Source organism: Trachinotus anak, unplaced genomic scaffold, assembly GCF_046630095.1.
Source record: "Trachinotus anak isolate AG129_WGS33_773 ecotype Australia unplaced genomic scaffold, CSIRO_AGI_Tana_v1 ptg000013l, whole genome shotgun sequence".
Taxonomy (NCBI): Eukaryota; Metazoa; Chordata; class Actinopteri; order Carangiformes; family Carangidae; genus Trachinotus; species Trachinotus anak.
Genome location: NW_027273864.1, coordinates 14,243,520 through 14,263,475, shown reverse-complemented (window position 1 = coordinate 14,263,475; position 19,956 = coordinate 14,243,520). Strand labels below are relative to the sequence as shown.

Sequence of the window (19,956 nt, the reverse complement as noted above, 5' to 3'; positions counted from 1 at the left end):
ATAATTCAAGCGCTGGGGTGGTCACTACTTGAACTGGTCATAATAAAACGCACTTAAGGTACAAACAGTCGAGGCCAAGCATAAACTCCACAGCTTTTAAATAAATAGCGGTTATCTGGATGTATATATCCTCCAAAAGCTGCTGCAGTATTTGCCAGGTGTCCATAATATGATGAGGTGTGACATTGTAGGTGTTACCATGGAGTTGGGTTTTGAGGAACTTGGCCGTGTCTCTTAGTGTAGTATTCACATATTTTTGTCAGCTAATTGAGAGAAACCACCCTTTGATAACATTGTAAATATCTGACTTTAAGAGTAGAGCAGTAGGGCAGACCCACCTCAGTTTTTAAAAAGTGCGTCTACTAGGTCAGGATTCAGTTCTTGAATTTAATAGAAATTACTCCTACAATTAGTGGTTACTACTAAAGGAAGGTGTAAATGTGCTGTGGAAAAAAAGTTATTGGAAGAGAGTTTGACAAAAAGTAAGCTTCTCAGGCTCTATTTTTGCTGACAGAACATGAGGGATGTTCTTTATTTTGAATTACAAGTGTCATCAATGTATTTCTTTTTTCATTGTTTTGACAAATATTTCTGTCAATTATTGGACCATTTTACGTATTACATTAATAGCTGATTTCTAGAGACAAGGTTAGTGTAGAGTTAGCTAAGCAACACATGCTGTCAGAAGATCACACAGGTTGTACAAAAAACAAACCAGTTTAATCCAACTATCTAAACCTAAATAATTAGGTTTCAAGCGTTGGGATAGAATTCCCAGGTCACAGCAAACAAGTTCAGTAAAATGTTCTCAATTCAAAAATAGATTGTAACAATAAAAAAATTAAGTTATTTTCTATGACAGTAGGGCCTCACCAGTCTGCCTGTCTTGACCTCATCAGCCACGATGGTACGTCATCCTCTGACCTTAACCCCAAGCCACGCTACCTGACACCTCGAACCTGGAACAAGTCCTAATATTAATATTAAGTACTTCTGCTGCATTCATCCGACTTCCAATATTGGGTTTACTGCATTACTACTGGACCTATTATATTAATTCCTACTGTAACCTTTTGTTGGATTATAATCTAGGTTTTGTATTAGTTTTTCTACTAACTGTTAAAAATTACCATTACCTCAGGCATTATGTTTTTGGATTGTTGGTCCGTCCATCCATCTGTTCGTAATGCCTGGACAGACATGGATGTAAACTGCAACTGGTTAGTGGAGGCACACAACCATGAGTTGGTAATTCAAGATTATAAATGCCCCCCATAGCTCCTGTTGAAGTGATATTTCTCTGTAGGAGGATTCTCAAAATTTTCATATATACCGTGGGATTTTTTATTTATTTTTCTCCCCGCAGACTTTTTGTTGATAGTAATGGCAAGAAACAAAACATATCCACAGAATTTTTTGCTGGGTTAAGATCTTGCTTCAGAGACATCCGTGTCACTTGGTTTATATCACTGTCAGTGTCTTACACTGTTGTGTAAATCCCTTTACACTGTTGTGTAAATCCCACAGGAGGATATGCTCTACTCTAGGAGTTATGTAGCACTTTGAAATAGCTTTGCTGCTAAGTGTTGAAGTGTGTGAAGTGTAGTGTGTCAGGTGTGTGAGCCACTCCTTCTTCTTTCAGTCAGAGAGTAGAGGAAAAGTCAATGACAGGAGGTAGAAGGGACTCACGCCTTCTTTTCGGTTAACTCTATGCACTTCTTTGCTCCTCTAGTTTGTAAGCCCTGTTATTACTTCAGCTGGCCCTCAGGGGCCTGTGTGTGTGTGTGTGTGTGTGTGTGTGTGTGTGTGTGTGTGTGTGTGTGTGTGTTGTCGCTGTAATGGAGTGAAATATGATTCACTCCATTACCTGAGTTGGCCACACCCTGCCTGCTATTTCAGAGAGAGAGAAGAGAATCAACTGAGACCCACAGAGAAAATGTGTGTGTGTGTGTGTGTGTGTGTGTGTGTGCGTGTGTGTGTGTGTGTGTGTGCTGGGGCTTTATGCTCTTTTAAAGCACTTCTTTTCTTTTGCTCACCAGGGCCTGTAAGACCAGTTTTATTGCGTTGAGTTCATATTCACAACCTCTTCCCATAAACTGTGATGCATGGTAAAGAATTATGTGTGTTTGAATAATATACAACTCACTTTCTTCCTGACGAGTCGTAAGTGTGGAAATTGTTTATAAAATGATTTTCAACGCATCTTGAATTTTTCCATTTGATGTAATGATGTAACCATAAAACTGCAGTGAGTTCGGGTTTGAATGCTTCACTCTGGAACAGCCTGATTCCAGATGCAAAAAAGTTTTGCCAGACAGTGTTTTGAATGAGATGATTGATTTTTCCAACCTTAAAGCTATACTTAAATCGGAAAAATAAAAATGTAAAACATAGATGAAGGCTTTAATAAAAGTTAATTCAGTTTTGACTGTGGTGTACAAAAGTGGCACTATCAGCCTAAATGTTCTTGTCGACACACTTCTAGTCCCGAGTCACGTATTGACATGCACTCAGACCTGTTGGCTCCTTCACTGAGATTTTTGCTCGTTATATACAAGTGTACACATGCATAGACACACACCTGTCATTCCACATATGTAGCTGTGATCAGATATGTTCCTACATTTAAATGCCAAACCACTTTTCATATGGACTGTATGCTAAACAACAAACTGTACTGCAGGTAAAATTTATGGTGGTAGACATTCTCCTATTTTCCTAACAAAAAAACATTGCTGGATATGGTCTGCCAGATCTGTGGGAAAACCCTTTCAGGGGACTTAAGATTGAATACTGGAGAACATAACGTCGTCCTCCCCGACAGGAAACGTGTATGTGTGTGGAAGAGAGAGAGATCCGTTATGCATACTGTCTACCTCATTTTTATTTTAAACAATAAATCAAGTCAAACTGTTGCTAACATGTCCAGGATGTGTGTGACCTGTGGCTGTCGTGTGTGAGTGCGTGGATGCAGTGAGGGGATGATCTCTTGGCTCGGTGAGATGCATGGCCTGCTGGTAAGAAGAGGCCGCTGGGAGGTCTCAGTAGGATGTTTGTTCTACAGATAAAAATGTGACGACTCTTTAGGCCTCAGGAAGGTTGGTTTGGCAGATAAACATCCCCCCTCCCACCCCCCCCTCCCCCTGGAAATAACACAGTTGAGCTCATATCAACAAATGTAGAGCGGGCACAAGCCCAAACAAAGGGGTCCATATGTCATCCTTTATTTTGGACCTTAGTATTTCAGTCTGTCCTATAGTCAACGTCTAGATTTTAACTGACTCGGTATTTTACGTGTAGGAGCATCTGACTTGAAGCTAAATGTTGTGTTGTTGCAGTGGGCTACATTCCAGAGTCTTATCTTCAAACCTTGTTGAAATTGCCTGTTTTCTCTGAGATAACAGCTGGAAGTCCTGGTTTCTCCCTGTAATATTTTAACATGTGTTTGTATCATTTTCATTAAACAGGTGTTGACATGTGTCTAAATTGTTTTCATAAGAAAGCAACAGAGTGAGATGTGATGAGGGAGAGGGAAAAAGCAGGGAAAGAGAATAGAGGTCGTTGGCTAATTACTATTCAGACTGAGCGCCTGTGGGGTAGAAGGAGAGAGCAGTCTCGCTGCAATTCAAATAATCAGAGGCGAGGAAGTGTGAGAGTGTACGGGGCTGGGGAGGAGACACGGCTTTGATGTTTCTCCTTCTAGTGGAAAAAGAAAACGTATGCTCCGAGGAAGTGAATGCATCTCAGCAGTGCAACTGCAAGACGAAGAGGAGAGCCGAGGCAGTCCTCACTGAAATGGTTTGATTGTGACCTCCACCATTAGGACAGACACGACTGGGTCACTGTGAGAAAGTGGGTTAACAAGCGAGGCCCTCATCACCTCGGCAGAGCTGTGCTTTGCTTCTTAAGCAGATCTGCTTGACCATTTGTTAGAGTGTAAATTGTGAACAGACAGGAACAGAATCATGTCTTAGATTTAAAATAAATCACAGAAAATAAATAGGTCTTTTTTGTGCAGCACTTTTCATGGAGAAGCTAAAGCTCTGGCTGCTCAAAGTGAAAAAAGCAAAATAAACATATTAGATAGAGGGACTTCACCTGTAGTTCATGTGCCCTTTAAAGAAGTTTAACTCTTCAGCTCCCACTGCTGGAGCCTCCATCTAATGATACAAGCACAAAATAAAAACAGATAAATTTCAAATCATCCAGATGGAAGAGTGATTACTTTTAGATTCATTTAATGCCATGTCAGCCCCTCCCCCATCTCTGACTCTCAGCTCCATCCCTCTCTCTCTCTGTCTCTCTCTCTCTCTCTCTCTCTCTCTCTCTCTGTCTATCTGCAGAGAAACTGCCTGTTCACATGAGCTAAAAATAAATCATGTGACTGAGCGAGGCCAACTGTACCGTTCATGCATTACTTATGGAAGTGTTTGCTTTTCTTCCATTTTTCCTCAGGAAAAAAAAGAGCAGTTATTGTGTTGGAGTGGGCTCTCAGGCGATATCCTCCAAACATGAGCCCTTCATTTTGTCAGGTTCTCTGTGGTGGTTTAAATGTGTAGATGTCTGAAACACTGCTTTGTTGTCTGCTCTGCTGAAGAACTATGATACTCATGTATTTCAGGTTTAGATAATTAATCAGTGGTTAAATGTACAACTGGGTGTGTGTATTGTCTTTCAGAGGAGTTGCATCGAAGTGACATGATCATATTGTCTTATTGGTTTATAATTTTTTTTTTGGGCTGAAGTAATGATTCCAAGCAAAGCGTATTAATAATTAACACGTTTTTTGTGTTACATGTGTGAAGAGTTTTGTCTCATGTGGTTTGATTATTTTGATGCCATATATTTTCCATATGGGTATATCCATATTCATGATAAAGGATGATTCAGGTTCATTACAGCTTGGGCATTATTTTGTAATCTGGCTATCATTTGTATTAGTAACAATAAAATTGCACTCACCAAGTTAATTGCTGAGATCTGGAAAGACAACAGTGCTGAAAAGAGTTACAACAGGGTCAGAAACACAAGAGGTCACAGTACAGGTTTTTCACAAATCCAAAAGTTAGACAAACTTATTTGGAGGAGAAACCAAATACATCCACTTTACAATGAGAGATTATTACTGACATTTTGTGTGCACTCACTTTTGGTTTTTGTCTGATCTGAGATCTGCACTGAGTTTACAACATATACGGATCCTAACACACAGTCTAACTGAACTTCCTAACACCTATCCAACTAAAAACACACTTTTCCAAAGTGTGTGTGTGTGTGTGTGTGTGTGTGTGTGTGTGTGTGTGTACTTGTACTTGCTACATAGTAAGGACCAAAAAAGTATTTTACTAACAGAGTGAGGACATTTTGGGAAAGTGAGGACATTTTGGCCGGTCCTCACTTTTTGTGACACCTTCAAATCACGTTTTGAGGGTTAAGACTTGGTTTTAGAGTTCTGGTTAGAATTAGGTTTAGGTTAAGGCTAGGCACTCAGTTGTGATGGTTAAGGTTAGGGTAAGGGGCTAGGGAATGCATTATGTCAATGAGTGTCCTCACAAAGATAGAAGTACAAGTGTGTGTGTGTGTGTGTGTGTGTGTGTGTGTGTGTGTGTGTGTGTGTGTGTGTGTGTGTGCGCGCACGCATGTGGTTACAAAGCAAGACCTGGCCCACTCCCCAGGAAAGTTTGTCAAGTGCCTCAAAAGTGTAGTGAGTCATTATAGAAAAGTGTGAAATGATTGCACAAATATGATGATTATCATACAACTGACAACACTGTGTCTGATTGTCTGTTTTTGTTTTATTTTCCATTTCATCTCATTGAAAATTAAACATGGAAAATGGAGGAAACAATCAATCATATAAATAAGATAGTGGAGTGATATGGACAATACGTGAAAATAAAATGAATTGAAGGAGCACATAAACAAGGATAATAAAACAAAAATATTCAAAGTTTTTCAAAAGGACAAAACCAAACTATATACATAGAGGTACCGTGAAACAAACAAAGATACTAATAAAAAATATTTAAGGCTTTATAAGTTTCTACTGTTTTTATTGCTTTACTGTTCTACAGTTCATGTAATGAATCAATATAGTGCCTGGATAATATTTTGAATTGTTGTATGTGTGGTTTCTTTTTAGTTTTTTGTTGTTTGTTGCCTGGTTGAACTTCTTTATGGTGATTTACTTTGAATCACTTATCATGATAACAGTACAATGTTATCATAATTGGTTGTAAACAACGGCTAAAGCAATGAAAAAACTAAGTTGTAATGAGCCCTCTCCTTCAGTATTTTGCCTGAATTCAACTGTATCACCTGGCATTACGTCCGTACTCTATGTAGCTGTGTGCCTGGCAGGTGTACACCTGTGTCAGTGTGCCAGGAAATCCTTATCTAATCTCTATTGTCCTCTGCGGTGTAACTGGGAAGAGACAACATCAGTAGCTGACAGCTTCAGCCCTTCATCGTTGTGCATCTCAGCAGCCTAATTTTTAATCGGGGATTAAAGCTCAGAGCTCTGGGAGATGATACGACTACAGAAGAGTCACTGCTGTTCACAAAATAGGATCAAATGTCAGACCGGCCAATATTACACAGAGCGGAAACAACCCAGGGTTATTACACACACAGAGGCAGACTGATTAAGTCTGTGGATGGAAATGTCAAGGTTTTCCCCTCTGACCGAGACTGTCTTCGTGATGAAGACGAGGTTTGAGAGCGGCCAGAGCAGCCATTGGCAGACATACTGAATGAATCATTGCTGTTCAACACAGTTACTAGAAAAGTGAGCGCAGGCTCTCCAGATGGATTTTTAGTACATGTCTGAAAATCTGACAGCTTTGCTCACAGAGGAGTTTGGCAGAGTCACTGCATTGCTAGCAGCCAGCAGAGAGCTCAGTCAGCCTGTGTTGGGTCTGGTGGGGAGGAGGAAGTTGCAGATGGGCTATCAGCGGGAGGGGGGGTGTCGAAGGGACATTTTGCCCACCTCTCGCTTGTGACTCGGGATTCCTCCTCCACTCTCACTCACCTCTGTCATCTCTCCCTCTCCTCGTCTTCGTCTCTTCCTCCCCTGTGCTCTTGTCATTCCCATTTTATCTCTGTGTGTCTCCCACATTTCTCATACTCCGTTTTCATGCCTCTCTGTTTTCTCTTGGTGTCTCTGAATCATCCCATCTCCAGCCCACGCTTCCGTAAGTTTCCAAATTTAGTCCTGTTTTGTTTTTCCCTTCATGTCATAGATGAGGCTGGAACCAAGCCACATCTTTGACGCCCTCAGCCATCTCTGGAGATTACTGCAACACAGCCTGCATCCATCTGTGTTTCCATCTTCTCTGATACTAGTTTTTTTACCTCTCTGTTGCCCTCTCCTCAACAAGTGGTGATTGACTATATTCAGACGTGTCAGAGAAAGTAGATCAGTCTACAAGTGTTAAGTCTATCAATAAACTATGGAGACAATACTTCACTATTAAACTGGGGTTGATCTGTGTTTTATCAAGAAAATAAACATTTTAAAACTATGTAAAATAATGCCATGTAATGCTGCCACCAAAAATCTTGCTCTTGGAAGTAGTATGTAAAAATCATTTCTTTTAGATCAGGGCTGTTGAAAGTGTGAATATACTGATTTTTATTCTAATCCTGACAGATCTAAGATAGAATTTGTTGTCTTTCCATGAACATCTTGAACAAAATAAAATAAAAAAAAAACATTATATGTGGGCTTTGTTTTACAGGTGACATTACACAGAAGGGCTATGAAAAGAAAAGGACCAAACTCCTGGCTCCCTACATCATCCACACTCCAGGTAAAAACCCATCATCCCTGTTTTTTCTGTGATTCCTCCATCTTCTCTGATTCATCTTCTCTAATTAATTTTCAGTGTCTTATTTCTATGACTCAGTCACATAAAATCAGTGGTCTGCTTGCTGTCAGTTAAGTTGCCCTATAACTTTGTTGTCACATCAGTGTCTTTCTACAAGAAGGTGTTATCTCAGCCTGGGCCTCACACTCTTAATGTATTTTTTGTGTATTATGACTTTTAATGTTTTCTGTCTTCTGTTACCTGCCAAGGGAATACGCATGCGCTTTTTTGCTGTAATCCAGCATGTTGACATCCTGTATTTTGTACTAAATATTTTACAAACCAAAAAAAAAAAATGTTAACCTAACTGCATTGTAGAATAACTGTGGGAAATAGATGTAGACTACAGTAGTTCTGTAAATGGCTGTTTCTGTAAATAACACCGGTAATACACATTAAGGACCTGATAGTGCTCACCGCTACCTCCTGGTGATACAGTCACTCTGCTAATCTCCCATCTCTGGCTTATTTTTGGAGGCTCCTTCTCTACTTGTATAATCAGATTGTTGTTTAACCAGGAGCAGGTGGACTCCACTAAACACTGAGGCTGTTGGTTTGACAACGGTCCCTGGTGCTTTAACATCGAACTAACGTCCAGTAAAGAGAATGTAGCCAATGTCCTTATGAGAAATTTAATGCAATTTGCTTTACTGTGCTTTTTTTAAAGGGGAACTGGTTTGCATGATTCTCAGTTATTACCACGTGGCAATTACATATAATTATGATAATAATAATAACATACAAAGACATTGTGGCCTTCTAGGTATCTATGACCTGATGTAATAGCAGTGTCAATGCAGGCCTATAAATGTTTCAGAGAACTTTATCTAAATATGCATTATTTTATTATTTATTGTTATATGTAGTTTATATTTAATATATTTTCATATATTTATTGTCAGTTTCGGAAGGAACAAGGTAATCAACGCACAAGTATAGACAATGGCGAAAATGTCCCAACTGCCATTACAATATTCCAGTTTCTTCATTTCCTTCTCCTTGAAATAAATATGTGATAAAACAGAGAAAGAGAATGATACTTTAAATAATAAAATAAATCATGATGGTAGAAAGAAAACAAGCGAAATCATAGTTAGTTGTTTTTAAAGCAGAGCAAGAAGTCATTCAACTCAGCTTTCTGCTTTTTTCCATGGACACACTAAAAGGCAAAAGTTAAGTGAAGATCTTTGGCTTCTTAAGGTCTAACAGATATTTTTTACCGGAAACATGGAGATTGTGTTGAAAGGAATGGCAGCTGGTGCGACTGAGATTACGCTGCTGGAGAAGCACAGATACTAAGATTCCTGTGCGTTAATTTATTTTTTAACACATCATTGTTGCATTTCTTTTACAGTTGAGCCGCCCCCTCAGAATGACGTGCAGCCTCCTGCTCCCAGTTCCTCCTCCAGCCATGCCCCTCCCCCATCCAGCTCATCACGATATCGGGAACGTCGCTCCCGTAGAACACATCGCGGCGGAGGAACCAGGGATGACCGCTACAGATCAGGTCAGCAAGAAGTCATACAACCAATAAAAAACCCAGATGTCATAAAACGCCTCTGACGTGTCAGTCACTGAGGAAATAGTTTCCTCTGATACATTTGCAGTGTTCAAATTATCTGACATCAGCTCCACTTGTTGAGCCAGCCTGTTTTTGTGCTCAGACACACTGGGCTGTTTCAAAGCGATCAATCAAAAAAGAGTCTGTGTGTGTGTGTGTGTGTGTGTGTGTGTGTGTGTGTGTGTGTGTGTGTGTGTTTAAGAAGGGCTGAGAAAGGCAGCCAGCAGTGCAACCCTGCAGCTGGGGAGCTCCTCAGCGAGGACCCCCACTCTGTGAAAGCAGAGTGATGTCACTGCCTGACTATGTGTGAGGAGGCTGTGTGGAGAACAGAGGGATACTGATCCGGTGGGGAAAACCTGACGCTGGTGAAGTTAAAGGAAAACACAGCAGTGGAGTAGAGGTGAAAGAGCACAGAGCCTGTGAAGAGGATACTGGTGTGTCTGTTAGCCAAGGTGCAGACTGTAAAAGCCTCCTCCCTCCAGATCGGCCCACACCCCACTGTGTCATTTCTTAATCCTCTCTTCCTGCTTTCCTTTTTTAAACAATTCTTTCCTCTCGTGTGAAACACCCTCGCACTACAACGTGCTAAATACCAGGCTGACTAGAGTTAGTCTGTTAAGCTGGAGCTTGGCAGAGGTTTGTCTGAAGATGTTTCAGTTGTATTAAAAATCTTACCAGCACCGGAATATTTTTTATCTGATGGGAGGAAACACAGGGAGCATTACCGCTGGGAAAATAGAGTAGACGCAAAAATTGAAATTGGCACAATATATCAAGAAATAAAGGAGGAATGAAGGGCCGTGCTGAAATGTTGTGAGGGATCTTAGTGCAGCATTGTTTTGGGCTTTCACTGCGCAGTATAAAAGTTTTGTAGGACTGATGGGTTGAAAGAAATGGCCTGGAGGAGAAGAGCATAGAGCACGGGCAGGAGAGAGGATGAGCTGTTTGCCATATAAAGAGTGTGCCCTCCATTTTACTCTGTTCACTGTGTAGTGCAGGTCAAGTACAGTGAAATTGCACTGATACAGCACATTTCAACCGGGCTATTTCCAAAACGAACTGGAAAGCTTGTCATCATCAGTCCAGTTTTTGAAATCCATCCCTTGTTCATTCATTCACCATTTTCTACATGTCACAATAAGAAGTTTACTCTGTAAGGAGAAGTAAATAAAGAGATCATACACAATAATCATTTTTGGTACATCAAGTGTAGTAATGCTAATGTTGCATATACATATACATATATATATATATATATATATATATATAAAACACAAGGTGTTTTACAAACAACCAAAAATGTCACCAAAGTCATGAGTATTCATCCTCCGGGAATCATAAATATCTATACAAAATTTAATGGCATTCTTCCACAAGTTGAGGAGATACATCAGTTTTCAGTTCACCAAAGTGATAGACCGACTGTAAGACTGATATCACATTGCTAACATGGCAAAAAAGTGGAGTTTTAAAAGAGATACAACATGATGATGACAAAACACTGCAGCAATAAGGAACAGAAGAAATGAAAGTGCTTATGATTTTATGGGCTGTGGAGAAAATAGAGAACAACCTTAATTGCCTCTCATCCCCTCTAGCTTCCTCCGGTTATTACTCCTATTTAACAACCTGTTAGCGCTGTGTTTGCTAAGATGCAGCGTTGACTGATTTTTACGATGCTCCTGTTTCTGCGCCTCCACATGTACGTTCTGGAAACAATTCCACTGATTCAAATTCACAATAGCAAACCAAAGAGGCATGTAGGAAGGATAATACTAGATTATGGCCTTCAGCTGCCAGCAAATCTCACTGTTAATTGGAACTGATGTAAAACACACCCCACTCTGCTTATCGCCTCCCTCGTCAGCTGTCGTCCTCCCAGACATGCGTAAGGAGTCAGCCTCTCCTGTCTCTCCTGTTTGAGGGTGGACAACGCCACATTACGAGGGAGGATGATTTATCCCGGAGCAGTCTGTTCAGCAGAGTGCCAGTTATGTAATTATGGTCCCCACTGCTGCTGTGTAATGAGCTGTGCTTGATGATTTATTTAAATGTGTTGTTGTTTGAATGGAAATAATGTCCCCCTGAGTTAATAGATGTGATTTGTCAGTGAGTGGGCTTTTGTTGCACATGTTTTGTTACGCAGCTTGAATGTGTGGTCATTTTTTAAGATATGCCTGTGGGTAAGTATTTCTGCATTTATTATTATGCGCATTTGTGTGTGTAGGCATGTGTGTGGGCTAATACACAGCTTTGATTTCTGCTCCCGTCGCGGTTTCCTGTTTCAGTGGGAAAACACAGTCATCTTCTCAGGATTTTCTTCTGACTTATTCACTTACAATTTTCCTTTGCAATTGAATGTGCTTCATCTTCTGAAATAAAAGCTTACTGACACAAAACTAAAATGCTGCTGTCCAAAATTATTGAAAAAAAATGGTCTTGTAATCATTTACCTTCAGATAAAGCAATGTTAACCTTCGACACATCGTCACTGGTCTGATCTTTTCTAATGGATAAATAGAAAGAAATCATTGTAAAGATAAATTCTTCTGCACATCACTGCATTAACTATTATTATTATTATACCTGGCACCTTTTGCCTTTTTTGAATGGAGGAACTTTTCCAGAAACCCAGAACTATTGTAGGGAAGCTGGATTCTTCATCTGGCTTTTGACCGGAGGAGCCAGGATCTAAACTTAGTTCCCAGGCCATGGTTCCTGTTTTAGATTATAGGCTTCCTCAGGGTCCTTCAGGTTGGGATCCACTGAACTAGAGGACTCACAGCTCAGTGAAATATTCAAAAGAAATAAAAGCAATATTCATACAGCAGTTAGGAAATCAAATTTCTGCAAAGGACAGTATACAAAGAAGAAAAAAAACTGCTTTGATTCAACATCACAAAAACCACTTTGCAAAAATCTTTCATATCATTTTTTTGCCCTTCATTGGTTTCGTGTTTCTTTTTTTTTTTTTTTTTTTTTTTAAATCAGATCCAAAGCCACTAGTGCAAAGCTTTCCCTCAGACTCAAACTCAGAGTGTGTATTGTTCTCTGTCTATGCAGATATCCACACTGAGGCAGTACAAGCTGCCCTGGCTAAACATAAGGAGGAGAAGATGGCACTGCCCATGCCAACCAAACGACGGTCCACTTACGTCCAGTCTCCTATTGAAACCCGCACACCACCAGGTAGGACAGGAAGAAGGACAACCCTCTTGTCCTGTCAAGACACTTTTTCAGACAGATTTGACCTTTATCCAGGGGAACACAGGGGTGGAAATTCATACTTTGCTCTCTCTCATTTAGACTCTTCATCAGGCTCTGAAGATGAGACATCTGCGCGCAGGCAGTCATCTGTGGTCGCTCCCCCGCCCGTGGTCAATCCCAACCTGCAGAGCCCAGACTCTTGGATCAACCGCTCCGTCCAGGGCTCCTCCACCTCCTCCTCGGCCTCTTCCACGCTGTCCCACGGAGAGGCCAAACCGCAGCCTCAGAGCCAAGCTCAGCCTCAGCCGCAGTACAAACCGCAGTACCAACCTCTGTATCAGCCTCACTACCAGCCTCAGCACCAGCCTCAGCACCAGCCTCAGCACCAGCCACATGAGCAGCCCCACACCGCAGCTTTGACAGACATGCTGGCTCACAGTCGCATTGGTGAGACGTCACTATTAGCTGTATAAGTTCAGCAGTTTCCGGTGCAAAATTAGAAAATCATTTATTAGAGAATTTTGCCTCCTTGATGTTTTAACAGTAAAGACAGTAAAACAATGAACTACAAATAGTCCACAACACAAAATAATTAAAACTGAAGCATGACGCAGGATTAAAAAAAAGATGAAAAACTATTTATATTTATGTGCAAATTAATCCTAGTGCAAGTTTTATAACACCTTTAAATATTCTAGTGCATAGTGTTATGATCAGAAAGGAGGATGGCTTTGTTCAGCCTCTCCTCCATTGCTTCCCCTGCAGCCCCCTCACAGAACAGCGCCCCCCCTCCAGATGTTACAGCTGGGGCACCTCCAGCCAGAGGCCCACGAGTGGACCTGCCCTCCAACGCCGTGGTTCGGGGTATGAGCCGCGGGCAGAGCCGCTCAAGCATGATGGAGACTGCGGACGGTAACAGCCGCACTACACCAAACTTTTGATTTGTTTGTGTGTCTTTGCTGGAGCCGGTGTCTGACTCTTCTCTCTTCAAAATAAGTGTTGGCCTTCAACCCTGACATATCTTTAATCAGACTTAACTGCTTTCTTTTCTTCTTGATCTTTTTCCACCCTGTCACATGTTTATTTGACTGGCTGATAGGAAGAGGTAATATCCAGAGTAAGGAAACATTTCATGTATAATGTCCGTAGCCTTCTGTGTTTGCTGTTCGACCCTCACTCTCCCTCCTGTTTGTAATGAGTGATTATAGAAATAGATGGCACAAACACAACATCCACACACAAAATGAATCCTCACGTGTGACCCCAAATCAGAAAAAAAAAAAAACAAACCTACCCCACTTCTCACCGTGTTTTCCTCCCGTTGTTGCCACCTACAGTGCGTGTGCTGCTTTTCATTCCTGAAAGTGACTACAATCAATTCAAGACAAACAATTTAATGTCAACAAATAATTCCGGCCTCTTGTGTTGCGGGATGAAGAGCAGCAGACCGTGAGATGTGAAGAAGTGTCAGCAGTTTGTGTTTTGTCTCTGTGTGAATGAACCACGGTGTGTGTGACTGACCACCTTCACCCTGCTTGTAGGGGTTCCTGTGAGCAGCAGAGTGTCCACTAAAATCCAGCAGCTTCTCAACACCCTGAAGAGGCCGAAGAGGCCCCCGCTCAGCGAGTTCTTCACCGACGACTCGGAGGAGATTGTAGAAGGTACGATGCTTCATGAAACACTTCGACCGCTGTGTTACCAATATTCCCCTTAACTTACTTAAGCTGTTTCAAATGTTTTGGTTTTTTTTCCACATCTGTCCCACTCAGTACAATATGACACTCTGAGTTTATATGCTCCGTGAGGTGAAACGCTCAAATGAAACATTTGTAATCGTTCATGGTGGCATCAATAAATCAAACAAAACAAAACAAATGGGAAAAAAAACAAACACTTTGACTGACTTGTGCGGACTAAACACATTGCTCTGTATTTTAAAGATACATCTTAGGTACCACATGTATTATATTAGTCACCCTAAAGTGTTTCTGATCAGTGTTTACCCTTTCCATTTGGAAACAGTGCAGTTCTACGCATTGGTAACTCATTAATAAATACTTATATTTATATTTATGCTTATTTGTATGGCTTTCTCAATCAGGTCTGAAGTTATAAATGCCAATCAGTCTTTGATAAAGGGTATTACTTTATGAAGTTAGCAGTTGTAAATGTTAGTGAGTTGTTGGGAGAAAAAAAGTCAAGCCAGTTTGAGTGGATTTTCACAACCTGGCAAACTTCTTCTTATTAATGGCTTAACTGAACTGTAAAATATGACTTAATGAATCAATAAAGCAGTTCAACAACAACTCATAAAAGGTGCCTTATTCGAAAGAAATCCCAGTTTTTGGTTACATATTTGGTACCACGTGATCTAACACTATAAAATAAAATTCTTTGTGTTTGAGTTTTTATTTGCACATTTCTGAAAGGATCGGGGTGGTCTGTTTTCTCTAAAATGTTCTGTTTTTTTTTTTCGTATTTAGACAGTTAAAATAGCAAGAGAGAGAGAGACGGTGTAGGGATGAAACAGGAAAAGGAAAGTCAGTTGAAAGGTAGAATCAGTGAAACCATGTTGCACAGTATAGGTCAACAATGATGTATGGACTGCATCATATCCTGCTGGCATCCATCATGGACCCCATTCATCTGTAACATACTCAGAAGTGTTCTGTCGCCTCTCTCACAGTGCCCCAGCCGGACCCAAACACGCCCAAGCCCGAGGGCCGTCAGATCATCCCAGTGAAAGGAGAGCCTTTGGGAGTGGTCAGTAACTGGCCCCCCGCCCTGCAGGCAGCATTGGCCCGTTGGGGGGCCACTCAGGGGAAGACCCCCGCCCTTACTGCTCTTGACATCACAGGCAGACCGCTCTATACACTGACTTATGGTGAGACACACGACTGGGCTGTACTACGCAATATGCAGAAGCCATGGAAGGATGTTTACGGTGTTAAATCAAAATGCAGCCTGTGCATTAACTGTATCTACTGGGAGTCAATCATTTTGTACTGAAAAGAGCACTAATATTGCTATGTTGTGAGTTATTTCTCATAATCTCAACATTAGGAAGCTGTTTATGCTTTTTGATATTAGGAATGTGTTTATGCTTTTTGCCATGAGATTTTTTGTGTCAGCAGTGTTTAGATTCGATCTCCACCCTCTGTCTGTCAGGGAAGCTGTGGAGTCGCAGTGTGAAGCTGGCGTACACCCTGCTGAACAAACTGGGCACCAAGAACGAGCAAATTCTCAAACCTGGAGACAGGGTGAGACAGGGAGATCCACACACATACACAACGAGCAAATATAGTGTCATCCTGGCAAAGTCATTTAGACAGAGGAATATATTGTGTAGTTTTGTTTGTGGGCAACAAGATGAACAAACAAATTAACAGAATTTCAGCATTTTAATGTGGTAAACTAATATAGTGAGCATGGTAAACATTACACCGGTTAAACATTAGCATATTAACCTTGTCATTGTGAGCATGTTAGCATGCTGATGTTAGCATTTAGCTCAAAGCACTGCTTGCCTAAGTACAGATTCACACTCCTGGTAGTGTAGCTGTAGACTTGTAGAGGTGTTTTTAAGAATACTAAGATTGTTAAATTTCTAACATTTACCTCACATAAAGACATTTTCCTCTTTATAATTTAACAAAGCTAAATGTGAAGTTTAATGTCTTGGTAGGTGGCGCTGGTGTACCCCAACAGTGACCCTGGGATGTTCTGGGTGGCCTTCTATGGCTGCCTCCTGGCTGAGGTCATTCCTGTACCTATTGAGGTACCACTGTCTCGCAAGGTAAGAACATCATCAGAACATTTTCTGAGTATTGATATAGTTTTGTTCCTTTCAATCTGACACTATTAAATATATAATTGTGTTTTTCTGTGTGTGGTGTCTTTAGGATGCAGGTATCAGCCAGGTGGGGTTTCTACTGGGCAGCTGTGGTGTTGGTCTGGCTCTGACCAGTGAGATCTGTTTGAAGGGTCTACCCAAGACACCCACAGGGGAAATACTGCAATTCAAAGGTCAGCAACCTAAATGTGGAAGTTCCTGCTGAATTACCACAATGCATTCAATAATGAGATGTATAAGTATCTTTTTATGAAATACTGCAGGTGTGAAGGTTAAGAATGTGTATAATGGCTTAGTGTTAAAGTTACAGGTTGAATTTCAGACTCAAATTTTGAAACAGTTTCCTTTACTTTGACATATGCATTTCTCTAATAGGCTGGCCTCGACTAAAGTGGGTGGTGACAGACTCAAAATACCTGACCAAGCCCTCCAAAGACTGGCAGCCGCACATCCCCACCGCCAACACTGACCCTGCATACATAGAGGTAACAGAGCTGTTTGTTGTTGCCGTTTTAAGGAGACTGTATTGTAGAACCAAATTAAATTTAACTACATGCTTTTTGTCATGTTTCTGATTGTTTTTCCTATTGTGTTTCCAACTATAGTTAGCCATTAGTAAAATTTAAATCAGTTAGTAAGTCTGTTTTATCTTTTAGTGAATAGGAATTCATTAAATTCTTTCATATATTTCTATGTGTAAATAAATTCACAAATAAATCACAATATAAGCTAAATTTGATATGGGTGCATTAAAACCTGACCATTCCTGCCTCCTGGTGTGACATGTAAAAAGACAAACATGTTGTGGTTTGCACAGGTATTAATATGGTCCTCTTGTGTTTCCTTCCTGTGTAGTACAAGGCGAGTAAAGAAGGCACTGTGGTGGGTGTGGCTGTGTCTAAAGTAGCCATGTTGACCCACTGCCAAGCACTGACCCAGGCCTGCAACTACTGCGAGGGTAAGTTAAGACCTGCAGTGTCGTCATTAGCCATCATCTGAAGGTTTCTCCATCAGCAAAGTTGTTATGAGTCTAAAGTCTGTTCTATCTGTCTTCACTTGAAGGGGAAACTCTTGTGAATGTCCTGGACTTTAAGAAGGATATTGGCCTATGGCATGGTGTTCTCACGGTGAGCCTGTGTTGACATTTTTATAGGTGTATTGCCTGCCAGACAGTACACTTTTAGCCATTAAGACAATAAACTGTCATTTTACTTATTTGAGAGTGTAATTTAGTAGACTGTAATAATGGGGGGGTTTCATCATGATGAGAAAATACTGTATTAGCTGCTTAATTTGGTTTTGTTTGTTCCCAGGCTGTGATGAACAGGATACACACTATCAGTGTTCCCTATGCAGTCATGAAGGCCTGTCCACTCTCCTGGGTACAGAGGGTCCACATCCACAAAGGTAAATTACACTTATTTCTCAGCTTGAATACTGGCAGGTGAAGAACTTGATGTATAACATGTCAACTTGTCACTTTCATGCAGCTCGTTTAGCTTTGGTGAAGTGCCGTGATCTACACTGGGCCATGATGGCTCATCGTGACCAGAGAGACACCAGCCTAGCCTCATTACGTATGCTCATTGTTGCTGATGGTGCTAACCCCTGTGAGTACATCACATGACCTTACAGTTTTGTAAAACAAGACCTTTTCAAACTGCACAGATACAGTGTAACACATTGAATCCCCTGTCTCTTGCTCTTCAGGGTCAGTGTCTTCCTGCGATGCCTTCTTGAACGTGTTCCAGTCTCACGGGCTGAAGCCTGAGGTCATCTGTCCCTGTGCCGCCTCCCCTGAGGCCATGACAGTAGCTATACGCAGGTATGTCACTGACCCATATTTCCTTTTTTATTCAATTATACAGGATGAAAAAGTCAAACACAAAAAAAACAATTGCAACCTTTCCCTTCTGCCTCCTACTATCTTCCCACGTAGGCTCAGATCCTCCATTTCAATCCAAGTTTTATAAAAGGAAATTAGCTGATAATTAATAAAATATGACAAAGAAATAACATGACACATGTTCTTTCTTTGGTTGATTTTCATTGCTTCTGACTCAGCAGGACAGATGAAGTTGTAGGCTGTTTTGTGGCTAACTGTGAGAACAGGAGGGATGGAAATGTTGATGTTTAAATTAAGCTCTCTCCACTGTGTAGACCAGGAGTACAGGGTGCACCCCTCCCCGCCCGTGCCATTCTTTCAATGGGCGGCTTGAGCCACGGTGTCATCAGGGTCAACACAGAGGACAAGAACTCCGCCCTGACTGTACAAGATGTGGGGCATGTCATGCCCGGAGGTGAGGAGAGAAGGAAAGATACATGAGTCAGAAATTTAAGCCCAATAAAATTTTGTTTCCTACACAGGAAGGAGTGCAACCTAAACTAAGACGTTGGCGCTTTCTGCAAGCACCTAAACATTAATACAAGATGATGAGATAAATTTGGGATTAAAAAAACATGGTAAATGTTCCCTGCGATGGAATATCTACAGTATCTCAAACAAATTTCAGATCTCCGCAAGTTAATTTTCAGTTCATAATGACATGGACGTAAACCAGCAGGAAAAAAAATGATATACTTTGTGAATAATTCAAAATCAACTGTGAACTGTACAACTGTATTACTGTGCTGTTTTAATGCTGTCTCATATGCCCAGCCTGCAGGGGCTCACAAGACACCACAAATAAATATAAATCAGATCAGAAATGATGAGCACACATTTTCAAAGAGGTTAGATTTCCAGGCGTTTGTGTTTACAACAAAATAAGTAGATTACTGATAAAACTGTGTAAATGTGCTGGAGAAATATGACTAATTAAATAGTCTATCCTCCCCTTGTTTTGTGATTGTCTGTATCCCAGAATATTTCACAGCATTGTCAAATCATCCACAGAGCTGGCGCATCTATTTTCTTCCAGAATGCTTTTCAACATGTGCACCTTAAGATCTTTGCCCTCTAGATAATTGCTGCATTATGTAAATTTATTTGCTGTGAAGAGGAAGATGATGTGCATTGAAAACTGTGCTGAACCATACAAAGCCACAGGTAAATACCCTACATCTGAGTTGAGAAGTCTTTGTTTTCTAAATGTTGTCTTTGTGTTTCTCCAGCTCTGATGTGCATTGTTAGGCCTGACGGGCCCCCTCAGCTGTGTAAAACAGATGAGATAGGAGAGATAATAATCAACTCTCGTGCTGGAGGCACCATGTACTACGGCCTGCCTGGAGTCACAAAAAACACCTTTGAGGTATGAGAGCAGAATTACAACACAAACCTGCCTGCGCTCATAAAATAAGAAAAGCGTTTCATTTCTTTCTGTGTTATCCCGCCCTCCTTTCTGTCTTTTGTGTGTCGTTGCGTTCAGGTGATACCAGTTAACGCAAATGGAGTTCCCATTGGAGAGATTCCATTTGTGCGCTCGGGACTCCTGGGGTTTGTTGGCCCAGTGAGTAGGACTGTTTCA

General features: G+C 41.0%; 1 protein-coding gene across 2 annotated transcripts in view; it reads left to right on the top strand.

Moving 5' to 3' along the window:
* Positions 1-19,956, top strand: part of dip2bb (disco-interacting protein 2 homolog Bb) — a 39,244-nt gene that overhangs the window by 8,542 nt on the left and 10,746 nt on the right. For both annotated transcript variants that reach the window (XM_071495233.1, XM_071495234.1), the window contains exons 2-20: positions 7,740-7,811; positions 9,223-9,375; positions 12,493-12,618; positions 12,736-13,083; positions 13,402-13,548; positions 14,178-14,297; positions 15,323-15,520; positions 15,805-15,896; positions 16,322-16,432; positions 16,539-16,662; positions 16,865-16,974; positions 17,345-17,447; positions 17,552-17,616; positions 17,803-17,896; positions 17,980-18,099; positions 18,200-18,314; positions 18,650-18,789; positions 19,604-19,740; positions 19,858-19,938. In XM_071495233.1, the coding sequence (XP_071351334.1) occupies positions 7,740-7,811; positions 9,223-9,375; positions 12,493-12,618; positions 12,736-13,083; positions 13,402-13,548; positions 14,178-14,297; positions 15,323-15,520; positions 15,805-15,896; positions 16,322-16,432; positions 16,539-16,662; positions 16,865-16,974; positions 17,345-17,447; positions 17,552-17,616; positions 17,803-17,896; positions 17,980-18,099; positions 18,200-18,314; positions 18,650-18,789; positions 19,604-19,740; positions 19,858-19,938 (2,456 nt within the window). The remainder of the gene's footprint in view (positions 1-7,739; positions 7,812-9,222; positions 9,376-12,492; positions 12,619-12,735; positions 13,084-13,401; positions 13,549-14,177; positions 14,298-15,322; positions 15,521-15,804; positions 15,897-16,321; positions 16,433-16,538; positions 16,663-16,864; positions 16,975-17,344; positions 17,448-17,551; positions 17,617-17,802; positions 17,897-17,979; positions 18,100-18,199; positions 18,315-18,649; positions 18,790-19,603; positions 19,741-19,857; positions 19,939-19,956) is intronic.